Here is a 15,435-nt window from a genome sequence, read left to right on the forward strand (position 1 = left end):
AATGTTTGTTAAATTGTGAATGTGTCAGTTGTCCCGCAAAAAAAAAAAAAAAAAACCCACTTTCTGCTCCCCCACCCGAACTTCTTCGTGTAACGTTGATTATTATGTTGTTGGTGAACATTATATAAGGAATGCAGAACTGGAATTTGGGGAGTACAATGTGTACAGAAAGGATAGACAGGACAGAAAGGGAGGAGGTGTTATGCTGTTAATTAAGAAAAACATAAAATCAAAAGAAGTGCATCCAGTTGATATAGATGGACAGTGCACTGTTGAGTCAGTTTGGTGTGACATAAGCACTGCAAAAGCAAAAATAAGAGTAGGAGTGTGTTATAGGCCTAATGACTCGAATGAGTACAATGAACAATTGTACAGAGAAATAGAGTGGGCCAGTAAATCAGAATGTCTTATAATGGGGGATTTTAACTTCCCAGATATTGACTGGAACTTGTGGGTTGGTCACTCACACACTAGTCAGACTTTTGTGGATTTATTGGATGATTGTTTTCTGCAGCAGCATGTTCGAGAGGCAACCAGAGAAAGTAATACTCTTGATCTGGTTATCAGCAGTGATCATTCGTGTATTAAGAATTTGCAGATAAAGGAACCACTAGGTGGCAGTGATCACAGTGTGCTGAAGTGGGATTTACTCAAAGAGGTAACTACCGTCAGGGGTAAAGGAAAGGGTTTTTGCTTCCGTAAAGGGGAGTACAGTGGTCTCAGACAGTTTTTAAATTCTGTACAGTGGGATCAACTGACGATGTTACAAACAGTAAATTCTAAGTGGGAAGCATTCAAGGAATTAATCGTGGAAGCTACTAGACTTTTCATACCGATGAAGAAATATTGTTCAAGGTTTAGGCCTAAATGGTTATCAAATGAACTAATGAGACTCGTGACTGAGAAGAAAAATGCATGGGATGCATATAAATTATCAGGCGACGCAGAAGCCTGTAGCAGATATAAGCTAGTCTGTAATCAGGTCACAAAGGAGGTTCGGCAGGCAAAGGCGGATTACGAGAAATCTTTGGCAAAAGATGCCAAGAAAAACAGCAAGGATTTCTTTACTTATATAAACTCTAAAAGGAAGGGGATGAATATGATTGGCCCACTTGACATCGATGGTTCGACTGTTGATGATCCTGCTCAGATAGCAAACAAACTGAATGAGTATTTTGCATCTACATTCACACGTGAGGAATTATTACAGTTTGAAAATGGAAGAAGGTTATCAAATTGTAGCAGTGTGCTTAATGATTTTGTAATAACTGAGAGCAAAGTGGAGGAGAAATTGTTGAAGTTAAACATAAGAAAGGCACCTGGGGTGGATGGGGTCTATCCAGTTATATTAAAGGAGGCGGCAAAGCAACTAAGCAAACCCTTAGCCATAATTATGAGAGCATCCTTGGATTCAGGGGAGGTTCCCACGGACTGGAGATGTGCAAATGTATCCCCAATTCACAAAGGAGGTTCGAAGGGTGACACGAGTAATTACACACCAGTTAGTTTAACTTCTGTTCCGGGTAAAATAATGGAGTCACTGGTTAAAGATGCATTGCAGGATCATCTAGACAAGACTGCAGCAATAATTCAGACACAGCATGGGTTTGTTAAGGGAAAGTCTTGTCTGACAAATTTGATTGGTTATTATGATGTGGTCACAAAGGAACTGGATGCAAAAAATAATTTTGATATCATATACTTGGATTTCAGGAAAGCTTTTGACACTGTTGCGCATGGAAGACTACTGTACAAATTGGAGCAGAATGGTATTAAGGGTAAGTTGCTACAATGGATAAAAGGATGGTTAAGTGGGAGAAGACAGAGGGTGGTAATCAATGGGTGCTGCCCTTCGTGGACTAATGTTATTAGTGGAGTCCCACAGGGTTCGGTGTTGGGTCCACTGTTGTTTTGTATATTTATCAATGATATTGATGAAGGTATATCAGGCTTAATGTCGAAGTTTGCAGATGACACGAAGGTTGGCAGGGTTGTTAATGACAGTAATGGCAGTGTGCTACTGCAACAGGATCTAGATAATTTGGGCAGATGGGCTAAGAAGTGGCAACTGAAGTTTAACCTTGACAAATGCAAAGTACTGCATATGGGTAGAAGTAACCCCAGAGAAACGTACCAACTGTGTGGTATTACACTTAAGGTGGTAGAAAATGAAAAAGACCTGGGAGTAATTGTGCAGTCAGATATGAAGTTTTCTGAGCAATGTAGACAGGCTGCTAGGGCAGGTCATGGGGTTTTGTCAATGATATATAGGAATTTTGCTAGCAGGGAAAAGGAGGTGATTGTCCCTCTGTATAAGGCAATGGTCAGGCCACGCCTTGAGTACTGCGTACAGGTCTGGAGGCCTCATTTTAGGAAGGATGTAGATTTGCTTGAGCGTGTACAGAGAAGAGCAACACGATTGGTGAGGGGAATGAAGGGATCCTCTTACCAAGAGAGGCTTAAGTTCTGCAAATTGCAGTGGCTGGAGACTAGGCACCTGCGCGGTGATCTGATTGAGGTCTATAAGGCCTTGAATGGGTTGAGCACGCTGAATTCTGATGGGTTCCTCCCACTTGTTCAGAATACGAACCTACGGGGACATAAGTTCAAATTAAGAAAGGATAGATGTAGAATAGATGTGCGGAAATTTGCCTTTAGCCAGCGGGTGGTTAATTGCTGGAACAAACTTCCATCTGTCGTTGTGGAAGTTGATAGGTTGAATAAATTTAAGGAGAAACTGGACAGGCATTTGGAGGGAATGGTGTGATTTTTTTTTTTTTTTTTGGCTGATGCTGCATAAGCTCCTACACTTGCTTTCTTGCATCAAGTGCCACTACTACTACTACTACTACTACCTTTCTTTTTTCTTTTGTTTGTTATGTTACTACTTGTGCAAGTGGATGGTTTGAATAAATTCAAGGAAGAACTGGACAAATTCTTGGTGGGTATGGATATATAAGGAGAAGTGTGTAAGTGTTTTATTTTATTTTTTGGCTGATGCTGTATAAGTTTGCTTTCTTGCATCATTTGCCACTACTACTTGGCCTAGCTTTTATAGTTTTAATTTAAAAAAAAATCCACTGCTGTTTGATGGATACATTTTTAGAAGTTAAAAGGCGAATTAGCTCGCTAAGGAAAACATCAAACAAGAAAGCTGTTTGGATTTTGGCATCGACAAGATAATCATCAAATACATGTATAGGTAAACAGGATGATTTTTTTTTAAGAATAAGAATTAAATACTGGTAAATGTTCAATAAAATGTGAATGTTATGATAAAATTATGTTTCACAACGCTATGATAATTTTGCGTTTCGGGAAAGATGGTGTTCAGTTGTAAGGTGTTTTATGTTTGAACGTCACAAACACAAAAAAGAAGCAAAACAGGAATAGGTCATTTATATGCTTTGCCTGTTGCGTAGAAAAGCATTGTATTAATAGAACTGGAAAGTTAAAATAATTATTTCATGGAAACTTAAAATTTCTTTAAAAAAGAATATCAGTCCTTGACGCAGTTCTTACGTCATTCTTTCCACTGTTTTGATGGTGGGAAGAATCGGTTTTAGGCTAATGCCCAAAGGGCTCATATCTGGTGAGTATGGGCTTGGCACACCGAGGTCCTTAGCTGGATATCATTCTTCTCTTTCTTGGTGATTCCCTTCTATTTCCCTCTCTCTCAGGGTAATTCAGATTTTTTTTTTTTTTTTGCTGGTTCAGCAAAAGCCTCAGGCTTCCTTGCACCATATGGCCAATAATATGTAATTTTGACTTTTTTAAAATTAATTAATAAAATATTACAACCGTTAAGACGCTTTTGTCTTCATGATTTAATAACAGTATAATGTTAGAATACTTAAAAAAAAAAAAAAAAAAAAATCTTTTCATGCTCCGGTGCTTCTACTCAATAGCAGGTGGAGTTTACAGTTGTGTTGTAACCTTTTATTTCCGCCATACTAGCAGCAACCAGTCGTAATGTTCAGATTTTAAATAACTTAGACTCTTTAAAGTTAGCGATCCGAAGAAAGGCTGTGGTCCTAGAGTAGCAAAAGAAATATATAAAACATAGACCTTTTCGTGTTTGTTTGTGTGTATGGAGGGTACGAAATTTGAACACAGACCTTTCCATCATATATTTGGAGAAGGAGGAAGCATTTCACAGTGTTTACAATTGGAAAACCGTAATTAGCCAGCCGTCTATATGGATATGTTTCAGAATGGCTAATTCCTAAATTATTCAGAATGACAATATCTCGGTGCAAGAACAATGGCATAATAACAAAATTATACCTGCCAGGAAACGTTTAATATGCTAATCCTGATTGATGTTTTAACTGAAGGTGCATGTTAAAAGAAGTGGAATGAATTCATTAGCTAGAAACTGAAGTAAAATAAGTGGCGCAATGAAGCCGATTGTAAATTGGAGTTTGTTACCTTTTCAAATTATCTGAGTTGGAGTTAATTAATTGGGTCGGGGGTGCTGAAAGCATCCCTGACGTTTTCGATTTTTTTTTAAAAATTACTTTACTGTCTAACTAAAAAATTAATTCATTAATTGTTATTTATTAGTAAAGAGGTATTTTGTGAAGGTACTATTTACTTGTATATATGTCGAACTTCCAGTTTAGACATGCTGTAGCAGAGTGGTCAAAGCGAGGGTACAATAGTGGGTGTACACGTTCAGGCCTACGTGACTGTTAAATACTCCCTGGAAATAATCATATTATTTCCAGATAATATGGGATAACCAGAAAATCGTATTATCTGGAGAACATCAGCTCCAGAAATCTCAGTAATGTCTGATTTTTTTGTTTTTAAAATTTCTTCAAATTTAGTGTTTTGTGTAATGTGTTTTTTTTTTTTTTGTAGTAATTCTACAACTAATGTAATTTGTTTAAAATTAAGATAAATTTGTGATAGGTCGATCTCGTGACCTTGTTTATTTTTGAAATAGCTCATATAGAGTTTTTACGGCTCCAGCAAATAGAAAAGTTTTTGCTTTTTTATTGACTTAAATTGGCATATTAATTTATTTTTTAGAGTTTCTTTATATTCCTAGTAACAATACTTTAGTTTAAATTGAATTTAGATAGAGATTTTGTAGGTTATTACTTAGTATTATCGGTAAGGGTATCAAATCCACGTGTGGACAGGTTTTACAGCTCCCGCGGACGAAAAGTTTTTAATTATACTTAGCCGCTTTATTGACTTAATTGTTAGATTAAATTATTTTCTGTAAGTAGCTTATAGACCTAGCAAGCTCCGTGGTTTATTTTTAATTAAACAGCAAGTTGTTGAAATTTATATAATTCTATAATTATATGAACAATAATTATGAAATTATTGTTTTATAGTGGTTTTTTTTTTTTTTTTTTTGATGGAATCGCTGGGTTCCTTCTGCTGTTGACCCCTGATCAGTGCAAGCACATAACTTGTGTGCATATATTGTTGTTTTATTGCTATGTTATGATATGCGATACAGAATGTTTTTTTTTTTTTTTTGAAACAGAGATTTACAGAAAAACAACATCACCAGCATTCCAGGAACTGCTTTCACGGGATTAACCAAGCTACAGAAACTGTAAGTTTTTAGCGTTTTGTTCTTTTGTAATTATGAGTTACTGTTTTCATTATATTAGTGAAACCCTTCAGCATCTATATTGTTACTTAAAAAATGTTTGGAAGTATTTAAGTATAAGTATATAAAGAAATACTGATTTAGAGTTAATTCACCTAAAATCTCTTGATTTTCGGACAACAACATTACACCTTTGTGTAAGTTTATTGTTTCGAAGTTTTGTTTCATTTTGCATTCGAGCATGTTTTGTTAGACATCGTTAACCAGTGGTTTCAGACGGAGGTCAGGACCGAAGGGAGTTTAAGGTCGGCCATACAGTAACTGGGGCGCCATTTCGGGGATTCCTCAGGGGCACGTTTTGCGGTGCGCTCCTTTTGCTGTAACGGTTGGCGCCTCTCTGCTTCATAAATCTCCCGCTTTGCCTGACAAAAGCGTTTTTGCTCCAGGAGAAATCCCTGTTGCTTTAATGCAGTAGACAGTCTGTGAGTTGCGCACGTGCTCGTCGCGTAAGAAAGAACGACGATTTGTAAAAGAAATGTAGGGTGTAATGAAGTGGGGTCCTTGTGGTTTGTGCGGAAAGATACATGGCCTTGGAGCGAGGGAGATATTTAACGTCTGTACTAGCTTCCCTTTCTTTTTTCCCTCCCACCCCTCCAGCCATACTAATTTTCTTCACGTGCCAAGAGTAACGCCTTTTAAATCGATGTTATGTGACAGCCATTTAAATCAAAGTGACAGCTCCTAACATTTTAATGGAATAAGTATCTACACATATTCTTGGAAACTTAAAAAAAAAAAAAAATTATCAGTATTATTTCATCAGTTTTCTCAATTTGGAAATGCCTTTGTGGACCATTTCAGTTGTTAAAACGTCTAAAGAAAATTTTCTCAAAAACCTTAAGTTGGTCACTGTCAATTACAGGTTTTCGAGCAGCATTCGTAATTTTTGGTGTCCAAAGTGTAAGAAACAATAAATCGTGAAAAATGAAAACCAACTCTGACTTTAAGCTGTAATAATGGGAGAATTCTTTGATTTGGGAAGGTCCCTACAGATTGGAGATGATCAAATATATTTCCTATCCACCAACATAATTGGAAGGATAAAATAAGTAATTACAGACCTGTTTAGTTTCACTTCTGTGCCAGGGAAAATAATGGAATTAGTGGCTAAAGAAGTAATGCAGTATCATCTCCACAGGATTGGCAATCACAGTTATATGGCAATCACAGCATATATTTGTTAAAGGAAGATCTTGTCTGACAAATCTGATTAGCTAATATGAGGTAGTCACAAAGGAACTGAATACATAAAAAAAATTATTTTGGGGTCACATACTTAGATTTCAGTAAACCTTTTGATACTGTTCCACATGAATAATTGCTGTACAAACTGGAGCTGTACAAAACAGCTGGGGATCAAGAAAAGGTTGAGTGGGAGAAGACAGTGGTTATCAGTGGTCACTGCTCTTTATTAGTGGAGTCCTTCAGGATTTATTGCTGGGCCTATTGTTGTTTTTAATTTTTATTAATGATATTGAGCATTGTAGACAGGCTGCAAGGAAGGCCCATGGTGTCCTGTCGATGATTTGTTGAACATTTGCTAGTAGAGATAAATATGTCATTATCCCATTATATAAAGCTATTGTTAGACCACACTTGGAATACTGTGTTCAGGTATGGAGACTGCACCTAAAAAAAGATATCGAGCTTCTTGAAAGGGCCCAAAGATGGGTAACTTCTCTGGTGAGATTGGCAAAATGGCATCCATATGAGGAAAGACTTCGAATATGTTAGTTGCACAGTTTGGATACTATGGACCTTAGAGGAGACATGATTTAGATGTTTAAGGCCCTGAGAGGCAATAGCAAAATGAACAAGGATGAAATTTTCATGGTTATAAACGATTCTAGAACTAGGGGCTATAAATTCAATTTGGGGTGAGATGTTTAGACTGGATTGCAGGAATTTTTTTTTTTAACTAGCCAGTTATAAATTACTGGAATAAGTTACCTACATGGGTGGTTGAGGCTGTTGTTGTTTTGGTTTTTTTAGGAGCATTAGCAACTAAGGCCATATTGCTCCGGGGATATGCGGTGGTCATTCGTTGATCTTTCCACATCCTCCGTATTTGGTGGTCACGGGCTCGAATCCCGGTCTCACCAAGGAGCGTGTGCTACGCACTGCTGCTCCTGCCCACCTGGCTATGGAGGTGCCATTGAGGCTGACAATTTGGGGAAATTCAGAGGTCACATAGTTACCTACGTGAGGAGGGAAATGCATAGGTTGTGTATTTCCTTTTCTTTTATTATTATTTTACTTTTTTTTTGGCTGGTGTAGCATAAGCTTTTGGGCATCTTTGAACCAGTGCTATACCTAGACTTCTAGCCCTGGGCAAAATATTCAACTGGGGCCTCACTGCAAAAATTAAAGGTGGAATTCATAAAATTGAAATATAAAGGAAACACCCAAAAATTATCAAAATCATAATTACAGTATTTATTTAAACTTTAATGACTAGCACATTATTTGTACAAACTTAAAAGTTTTCACGTCATTACCTTACGATATTTACTTGATATAAATTTTGTATATAATGTCTGACGTTTTTATATCTTTTAGTACAAAGGGTACTAGGAAAGTTTTGCAATATGACGCAACAATAAATCACAGGAAGCTGCTTGTTGCTGCATGTTGAGACATGTTCATACGTGCATAGTAGCCGCCGCGCCAAGTCGATGGGCTCAGTTATTCATTAGTAGTGAGAGTGTAAAGTGCTTGCGATGGCATCGTGGTCACGAAATGAGATAAGGACAGTTTTGCGGTATAATTTCGTGCGTGGTTTAACCATAGACCAGTGCTTAGAAGAAATGACTCTTGCACTAGATGATGATTGTCCACATCGTACAACGATATTCAGGTGGTATAGAGAATTCCAAAGGGGAAATTTCACTCTGGAGGATTCTGAGAGGCCGGGAAGGCCACGAACATCAGTTACGGAGGAAAACGTTACTGCTGTGAGGAAAATGCTTGACGAAAACAGGCGAGTGACCTACCAACAGATAGAGGATACTTTGGGCCTAAATGCACCAGCAATTCGTTCGATTCTGCAAGATCATTTGCACGTGAAGAAACTTTGTTCTCTCTGGGTGCCGCATCAACTGACTGAAGAGCAGATGACACGACGTGTGACTTGGTGCCGGGAGATGTTAAAAAAGTTTGATAAGGGACAATCTCGGTATGTGAACAACATCGTGACAGGTGACGAGACTTGGCTGTACTATTACGATCTGCCGACCAAGGCTCAAAACAAAGTTTGGGTCTTTGATGATGACGACACACCCGTAATTGTCAGAAAATCCCGATCTGTAAAGAAGAAAATGATAGCTGTATTTTTCAAATCGAGTGGAATTGTGGAACGTGTCGTTTTGGACACGCAGAAGACAGTCACAGCTGAGTGGTATACTGAACAATGCCTGCCTAAAGTCATTGGATCTATGAAGAACCTGCGGCCAAAGTCAAGAATGGACACCTGGTACCTCCATCACGATAATGCTCCAGCTCACCGCGCCAAAGCCTGCACCGAATATTTGACCACGACAGGACTAAAACTTCTCGAGCACCCTCCCTACAGGCCAGACCTTGCTTCCTGCGACTTTGCACTGTTCCCGCATGTGAAAATGAAGCTAAAAGGGAGGCGGTTTTCCAGTGATGAGGACCTTCTACGGGCTTGGGACAACGAGTGTGCTTTACTCCCTAGTGAAACTTGGCAGAACTGGTTTAAAGATTGGTTTCGGAGGATGGAGAGGTGTATTGAACGTAGAGGAAATTACTTTGAAAAAATTAAATAAACAAAGCTGTATTGCAAAACTTTCCTAGTACCCTTTGTACATTTTGTTCTATTGACATAATGGCCAATCCATTAATTCTTTCTTGGCCAATTTTTGCTCGTGAATATGTTTTAATCATTTTGAGTTATGAAAAACTCCCCTCTCCAAACGCAACCGTAATTGGCAATGTTAATAATATCCCAAGAGAAATGGTGATGTTGGGATATAATTCAGCCAAGGTTTTTTCCTTGAATAAACGTCAATAATTTAAAGCAACCAAAATTTTTTCCTTTTAAAACATGCTGCAAAAATGTTTCTGAAAATATATTTGAATGTTTAAACAAATGCAAACATTTTTATGAATGATGTACACTGAAATACAGTGTACTTCCATGTACAACAAAAAGTAATCAAGTATTTTACAAAATAATTCTTAATTGTAATAACATTGCGCACGTCATGCATGTATGAAAAAATCATTTCTTAATATGTATGTATTAATAAATTGTCTAAAAATGTTAAATTCATTTTTTTTTCAATTATGGTTCTTATTTATTTCTCATCTTTTACTATACTTCTGAAGATTGAATTATTTTTCATTGTTGAAAAGGTCATATTTATTTTTAACGAAATTTCTGCTTAACGAATTTTTTAAAGCGAACAATTGGTTAAGTTATATAGAGGTCCGACTGTATTTTGTTCTCCACAGAACAATATCGTCTCTTTGCATTAACTTTCTGTTTGGCTTCAGTTTTCTTCCATTTAAACCTTATTTGTTTCAAAATTGCACATAGAGCTGTTTTTCCGAATGGAAAACCCAATTTCTGCCTTATAATTGCCAACAATTAATTTAAAGTGGGTACCTTTCTATCGACACTATAAAATTATTCAATAATGTTCTTGAATTCAATAGAATTATTCAATTATTCAACGTCTGATTAATGCATATATCAAAATCATCTACCTCATCAACCGTTTTCCTATTCACTGATTTTTTTTCATAAGCGGAGATTTTAATTTATCTTCTGAGTGCGACAGCAATACATGTTGTTTTCTGATCAGTTTAATTGTTATTTCTGATAAACCTATAACTAGAACAGTTCTTCTTGTAGCTTGACTTTTAGGTACAATTAAACTCCATCTTCAGGGTACATAAAAGTACGCGGTCATATAAATGTAACAGGTTAGTGCATTAGCATCATGTTTTACACAGTGAATTACCAAAAATGGCAAAATTGCATCATTTTTATCATATCTCCTATTGTGAATACCTTCACAATGAGTTGTCTGATATTGCACTACCTCGAATAAGTACCACTTCACCAGTGGAGAAGTCTGTTGTTACTTATTCTCAGTGGATACCACCACCACCCAGATGGCCGCTTCAAGGCATTTTGGCCTCTCTTCGGTAGGTGGGTAGGTACTCTGGTGTTGCAGTAGTGAAACTGGGTTGTCACTATGGCAACACCACCAATGAGAGGCCAAACAGCCTGAAACGCCATCTCTGGGTGGTGGTATCCACTGAGAATAAGTAACAATAGTCTTCTCCATTGTTGAAGCATTACTTATTCGAGGTAGTGCAATATCAGGCAACTTGTGAAGGTATTTACAATATTTACCATTTTCAATAATTCACTACGTACAAACATGACATTAATGCACTAACCTGTTATGTTTAGTGAATTTTCCCTAAGTTCTGGCTTTAGCCGTAAATCTTTTCAGTTCATTTCATATGTACTGCCCAGTCAGGTGCCTCTTTACCTTACCCTTCTGCAAAATGGCTTCGTCCCTTTGCCAAGGCATCGAAATATGTTCCACTCGCCAACATACAGTACTATGCTCTAGTACAGGTTGCAACTTGTAACGTACTGTGTTAGCTCTCATGTATCTTCCATCTTGTTCTACGTGATATGACGTACGTTCAGAGCAAAGCGAACAGTTTTAAATGTGAACCTGCATTATTGTGGATTTTTGTTGCTTTAAAATTAGGTTTAAATAATAAAAATAGGCAAAAATTAATTTCTTTGAACATCTGATTATAAAATAAATTTACTGTAATATAAATAAGGCAACATTTGTTTTTTTTATAATTAAAGTATTATATTAAGAAACAACCGTTTTTTATATTTAAAAAAATTAACATATCATCGGAATTTAGGCCCCCCTACATTCCCGAGCCCTGGGCAGTCACTCAGTCCACCCATACCTAGGTGTGGGTGGACTGAGTCTACCTAGACTATGATAAAAGACCACCCATACCTAGGTATAGGTGGTCTTTTATCATATCAGCTGCCACTTTTCAGCATCTGCTTTATAATCCAAAAAGACCAGGATAAATAAAGCAGATGCTGAAAAGTGGCAGCTGATGTTTAATGTTGATAAATGCAAAGTACTACATTTGCATAGCAGTAATCCGAAAATTCAAGGCTTAGACCTAAATGGATGTCAGATGAATGGATGAGATTCGTGGTAGAGAAAAAAAAAAAAAATGTGTGGGATGCATATAAATTATCAGATGACACAGAAGCCTATGGTGTATATAAATTAGTCTTAAATCAAGTCACAAAGGAGGCAAACTAAGGGAGATTAGGAGAAGTCTGTGGCAAAGAACAGCAGCAAAGACTTCGATGCTTATATTAACAGAAGAAAGAGGGGATTGAATCACATTGGGACACTTGATGTCAATGGGTTAACTGTTGATGACCCTGCTCAGGTTGCTGACAAATTGAATAGGTATTTTTTATCTATATTCACACATAAGGAATTCTTTAGGGAAGATGATGCCAAAAGTTATCAAACTCTAACAGGGAGCTAAATGATTCTGTGATAATTAAGAGGAAAGTGGAAGAGAAATTGTTGAAGCTAAACATAAAAAAGTCACCTGGGGTGTATGGGTTCTGTCCAGTTATATTAAGGGATCAAAAGAGGTAAGCAGCAAAGCAGAACATCCTAGGATTCAGGGTAGATCCTTATGGATTGGATATGTGCATATTTAGCAGTCGGGCTTGAACCCTTGTCTACTCAAAGAGCGCGTAGTACTGCACTCCTTCTCCTGACCACTTGGCTATGCAGGCTGTTTTGCCTTTTACCTTTATGTGCAATGTATTCCCAATTCACAGGGGGGGGGATCAAAAGGTGATATGAGTAATTACAGACCTGTTAGCTTAATGTCTGATCCCGGGAAAGTAACTGGTTAAAGAAGTAATGTAGGATCGTCTAGATTACAATTATATTGCAGCCACAGCGTGAATTTGTTAACAGGTGGTCTTGTCTATCCAATATGATTGTATATTATGATGCAGTGACCAAGGAACTGTATCCAAAAAATAATTTTGATATATGCTTGGATTTCAGGATGGCTTTTGATACTCTTGCATATAAGACTGCTGTACAAACTGGAGCAGTGTGGCATTAAGGGCAAGTTACTGCTATCAATAAAGGGATAGTTGAGTGGGAGAAGACAGAGAGGGGTTATCGATGGGCTAGTGTTACTAGTGGAGCCCCCCCCAAGGGTTTAGTTGAGTGAAGATACTGCATATGGGTAGCAATAATCCCAGGATTATCGCACCAGCTGTGTGGTACTACACTGAGGGTAGTGGAAAATGAAAAAAAGACCTGATGGTAATTGTGCAGTCAGGTATGAAGTTCTCAGAGCAGTGCAGACATGCTGTCAGGATAGCTCATGGGGTTCTGTCAGTTATTTATAGAAACTTTACTAGCAAGGATAAGGAGTGATTATCCTATATTACAAGGCAATGGTTAAGCCACATCTTGAGTACTGTACACACGTCTGGAGGCCTCATTTTTGGTAGGATGTAGATCTGCTGGAATGGGTGCAGAGATTGGTGAAGGAAACAAAAGTGTGTTCTTACCAAGAAAGGCTTCAATTTTGCAGATTTCAGCATCTGGAGACTTGGCACCTGTGGCGAGACCTGATTGAGGTATTTAAGGCCTTGAGTGGATTGAGTAAGCTAAATGTTGATGGCATTCTTCCTCTTTCTGAGACTGTACATACACATAAAAGGTAAACTGCAGCCATTATCAACCCACTGCAGGATGGAAGCCTCCTCAACAATTCATGCTGAGGGAAATGGACCATAATCTGCCACGCTGGTCCAGTGTGTGTTGGCAGATCGACCGTATTTAGTAGTCAGGGGCTTGAACCCCGGTCTACTCAAAGAGCGTGTGTTATTGTACTCCCGCTCCTGACCACTTGGCTACAGAGGCCGACCCATACACATGAGGGGGCATAAATTCAAGTTGAGAAAGGATGGAAGTTTGCATTCAGCAGGTGGTTGATTGTTGGAACAAACTTCCATCTGTTGTTGTGGAAGTGGGTGGTTTTAATAAATTCAAGGAGGAACTAGGCAAATTCTTAGAGGGTATGGATGGGCAAAGTGTATAGTGTTTTTTTTTTTTTTTGTTATGCTTTATAAGCTTGCATTCTTCCATCATTTACTAATACTAATTATATACTATTTTAATTGTACTCAATGCTTTTTTTGAAAAAAAATAAGTGCAAGTACTGATTCTTTGCTGTCAGGAAAAATTGAAAATTAAAAGGATATAAAAAGTACTCTAAAATTTTATTTTCCTGATATTGTTACTTTAATAGTGATGTTTTTAGAATAAGAACAACAAATTAAGTATATTAACACAGTTTATTAAGCATAAATTTATTATTAAAGTATATAAAAAAATAAGTAAAATGTGAGTAAAATAAGTAAAAAATAATAACATAAGTAAAAATAATTTTATAATAAAGTTTTTGTAGAATATTCCAAATGTTCATTAAATTCTCATTGGACATCCTATGCCAACTTCTTTTCTTCCTCTTTGTGTGTCAGTTGCTGAATGACGTTTCTGAAGCAGCAGTGAATCGGCATATTTTGCTGGATTGAAGCAGGTTAGCGGTAAGCCTACAGTTTTAAGAAACTGTTTTTATCATCAACAAAGCATTGGTGATCAGATTCATTTGTGAAAATCCTCGTTCACATTCACTTGATGAAATTTGTATTGTACTCAGAGCGTTCATCAAATGCTTCAATTCTTCCGAAACCTTCTTATCAATTAGGTATCCCCGAAATCCCTGAATTGCATTTAACTTTAACCTAATTAACAATTTTCTAACTTCATTTTCACCAAATACCAACAATTCATGTTTAGAAGAATTAATACCTTCCTTGTCCTCGTTTTCCTTCTCTCGTCATCGGTATTGTCACTAGTTCTTAGATTTGAATTTTTTTCTTTTCTTTTTTTTGAAACTGTCTAAAATGATGGTGTCATTTGGATATTCAGGTACTGTGACCATGTAAACAGAGATAGGGAAAATTTATTGAAAAATGTGGATAATGCATTTCCGCGAAACAACATGATTATTTGTCGGGGTAAAAGAAAATCACTTTTCTAATTCTTGAACCGGGTGCTTACAGTTGATTCACAGAGGTGTCCAACCTACGGCCCGTGAGGAAAGTGAACTAAAACGGCATTTTAAATTTTGTTAATTATCAAAAAAATTTTCTCATTAAAAGTTCTGTTCAGTAAATGTAATTGTGTATTGTACTTAATAAAAGTTTCGAATATTTTAAATTTTACTTTTACATGCAACAAGATATGGAAAATGTAACACACTGAAGAAATCTAACTTTGAATTTTTTTGAATATGGCCACTGTACGGGAAAAGGTTGGACACCACTGTAGTAGGTGGGCCAGAGCCCATTGGGAACACACCTTGAACTGCTCACTCTTGACCAGGTGCCTCCGTAGCCAGGTGGGAAGGAGCAGCAGTGCGTAGCACACACTTCTTGATTAGACCGGGGTTCGAGCCCGTCACCACCAAATACGTAGGATGCAGAAAGGTCAGGGAATGACCACTGCATATCCCGGAGCAATATGGCCTCAGTTGCTAATGCTCCTAAAAACCAAAATAATAAATAACATCACTCTTGACCAGCGCGACTTCTCCGTATGTGGGATAGGTGGTTGGATAGGTTTTACCAGATACCACCAAGTTGTAGAATGGTAATCCCTTTA

The 15,435-nt window shown here is 37.4% G+C and overlaps 1 protein-coding gene across 1 annotated transcript in view; it reads left to right on the top strand.

Moving 5' to 3' along the window:
- LOC150078125 (uncharacterized) overlaps window positions 1-15,435 on the top strand; it is a 281,371-nt gene that overhangs the window by 36,517 nt on the left and 229,419 nt on the right. Inside the window, exon 2 of the mRNA XM_090384470.1 lies at window positions 5,507-5,578. Coding sequence (XP_090240596.1) covers window positions 5,507-5,578 — 72 coding nt within the window. The remainder of the gene's footprint in view (window positions 1-5,506; window positions 5,579-15,435) is intronic.

The sequence above is a fragment of the Mastigoproctus giganteus genome, chromosome 11 (assembly GCF_048544385.1).
Source record: "Mastigoproctus giganteus isolate SK-2022 chromosome 11, ASM4854438v1, whole genome shotgun sequence".
Lineage (NCBI taxonomy): Eukaryota > Metazoa > Arthropoda > Arachnida > Uropygi > Thelyphonidae > Mastigoproctus > Mastigoproctus giganteus.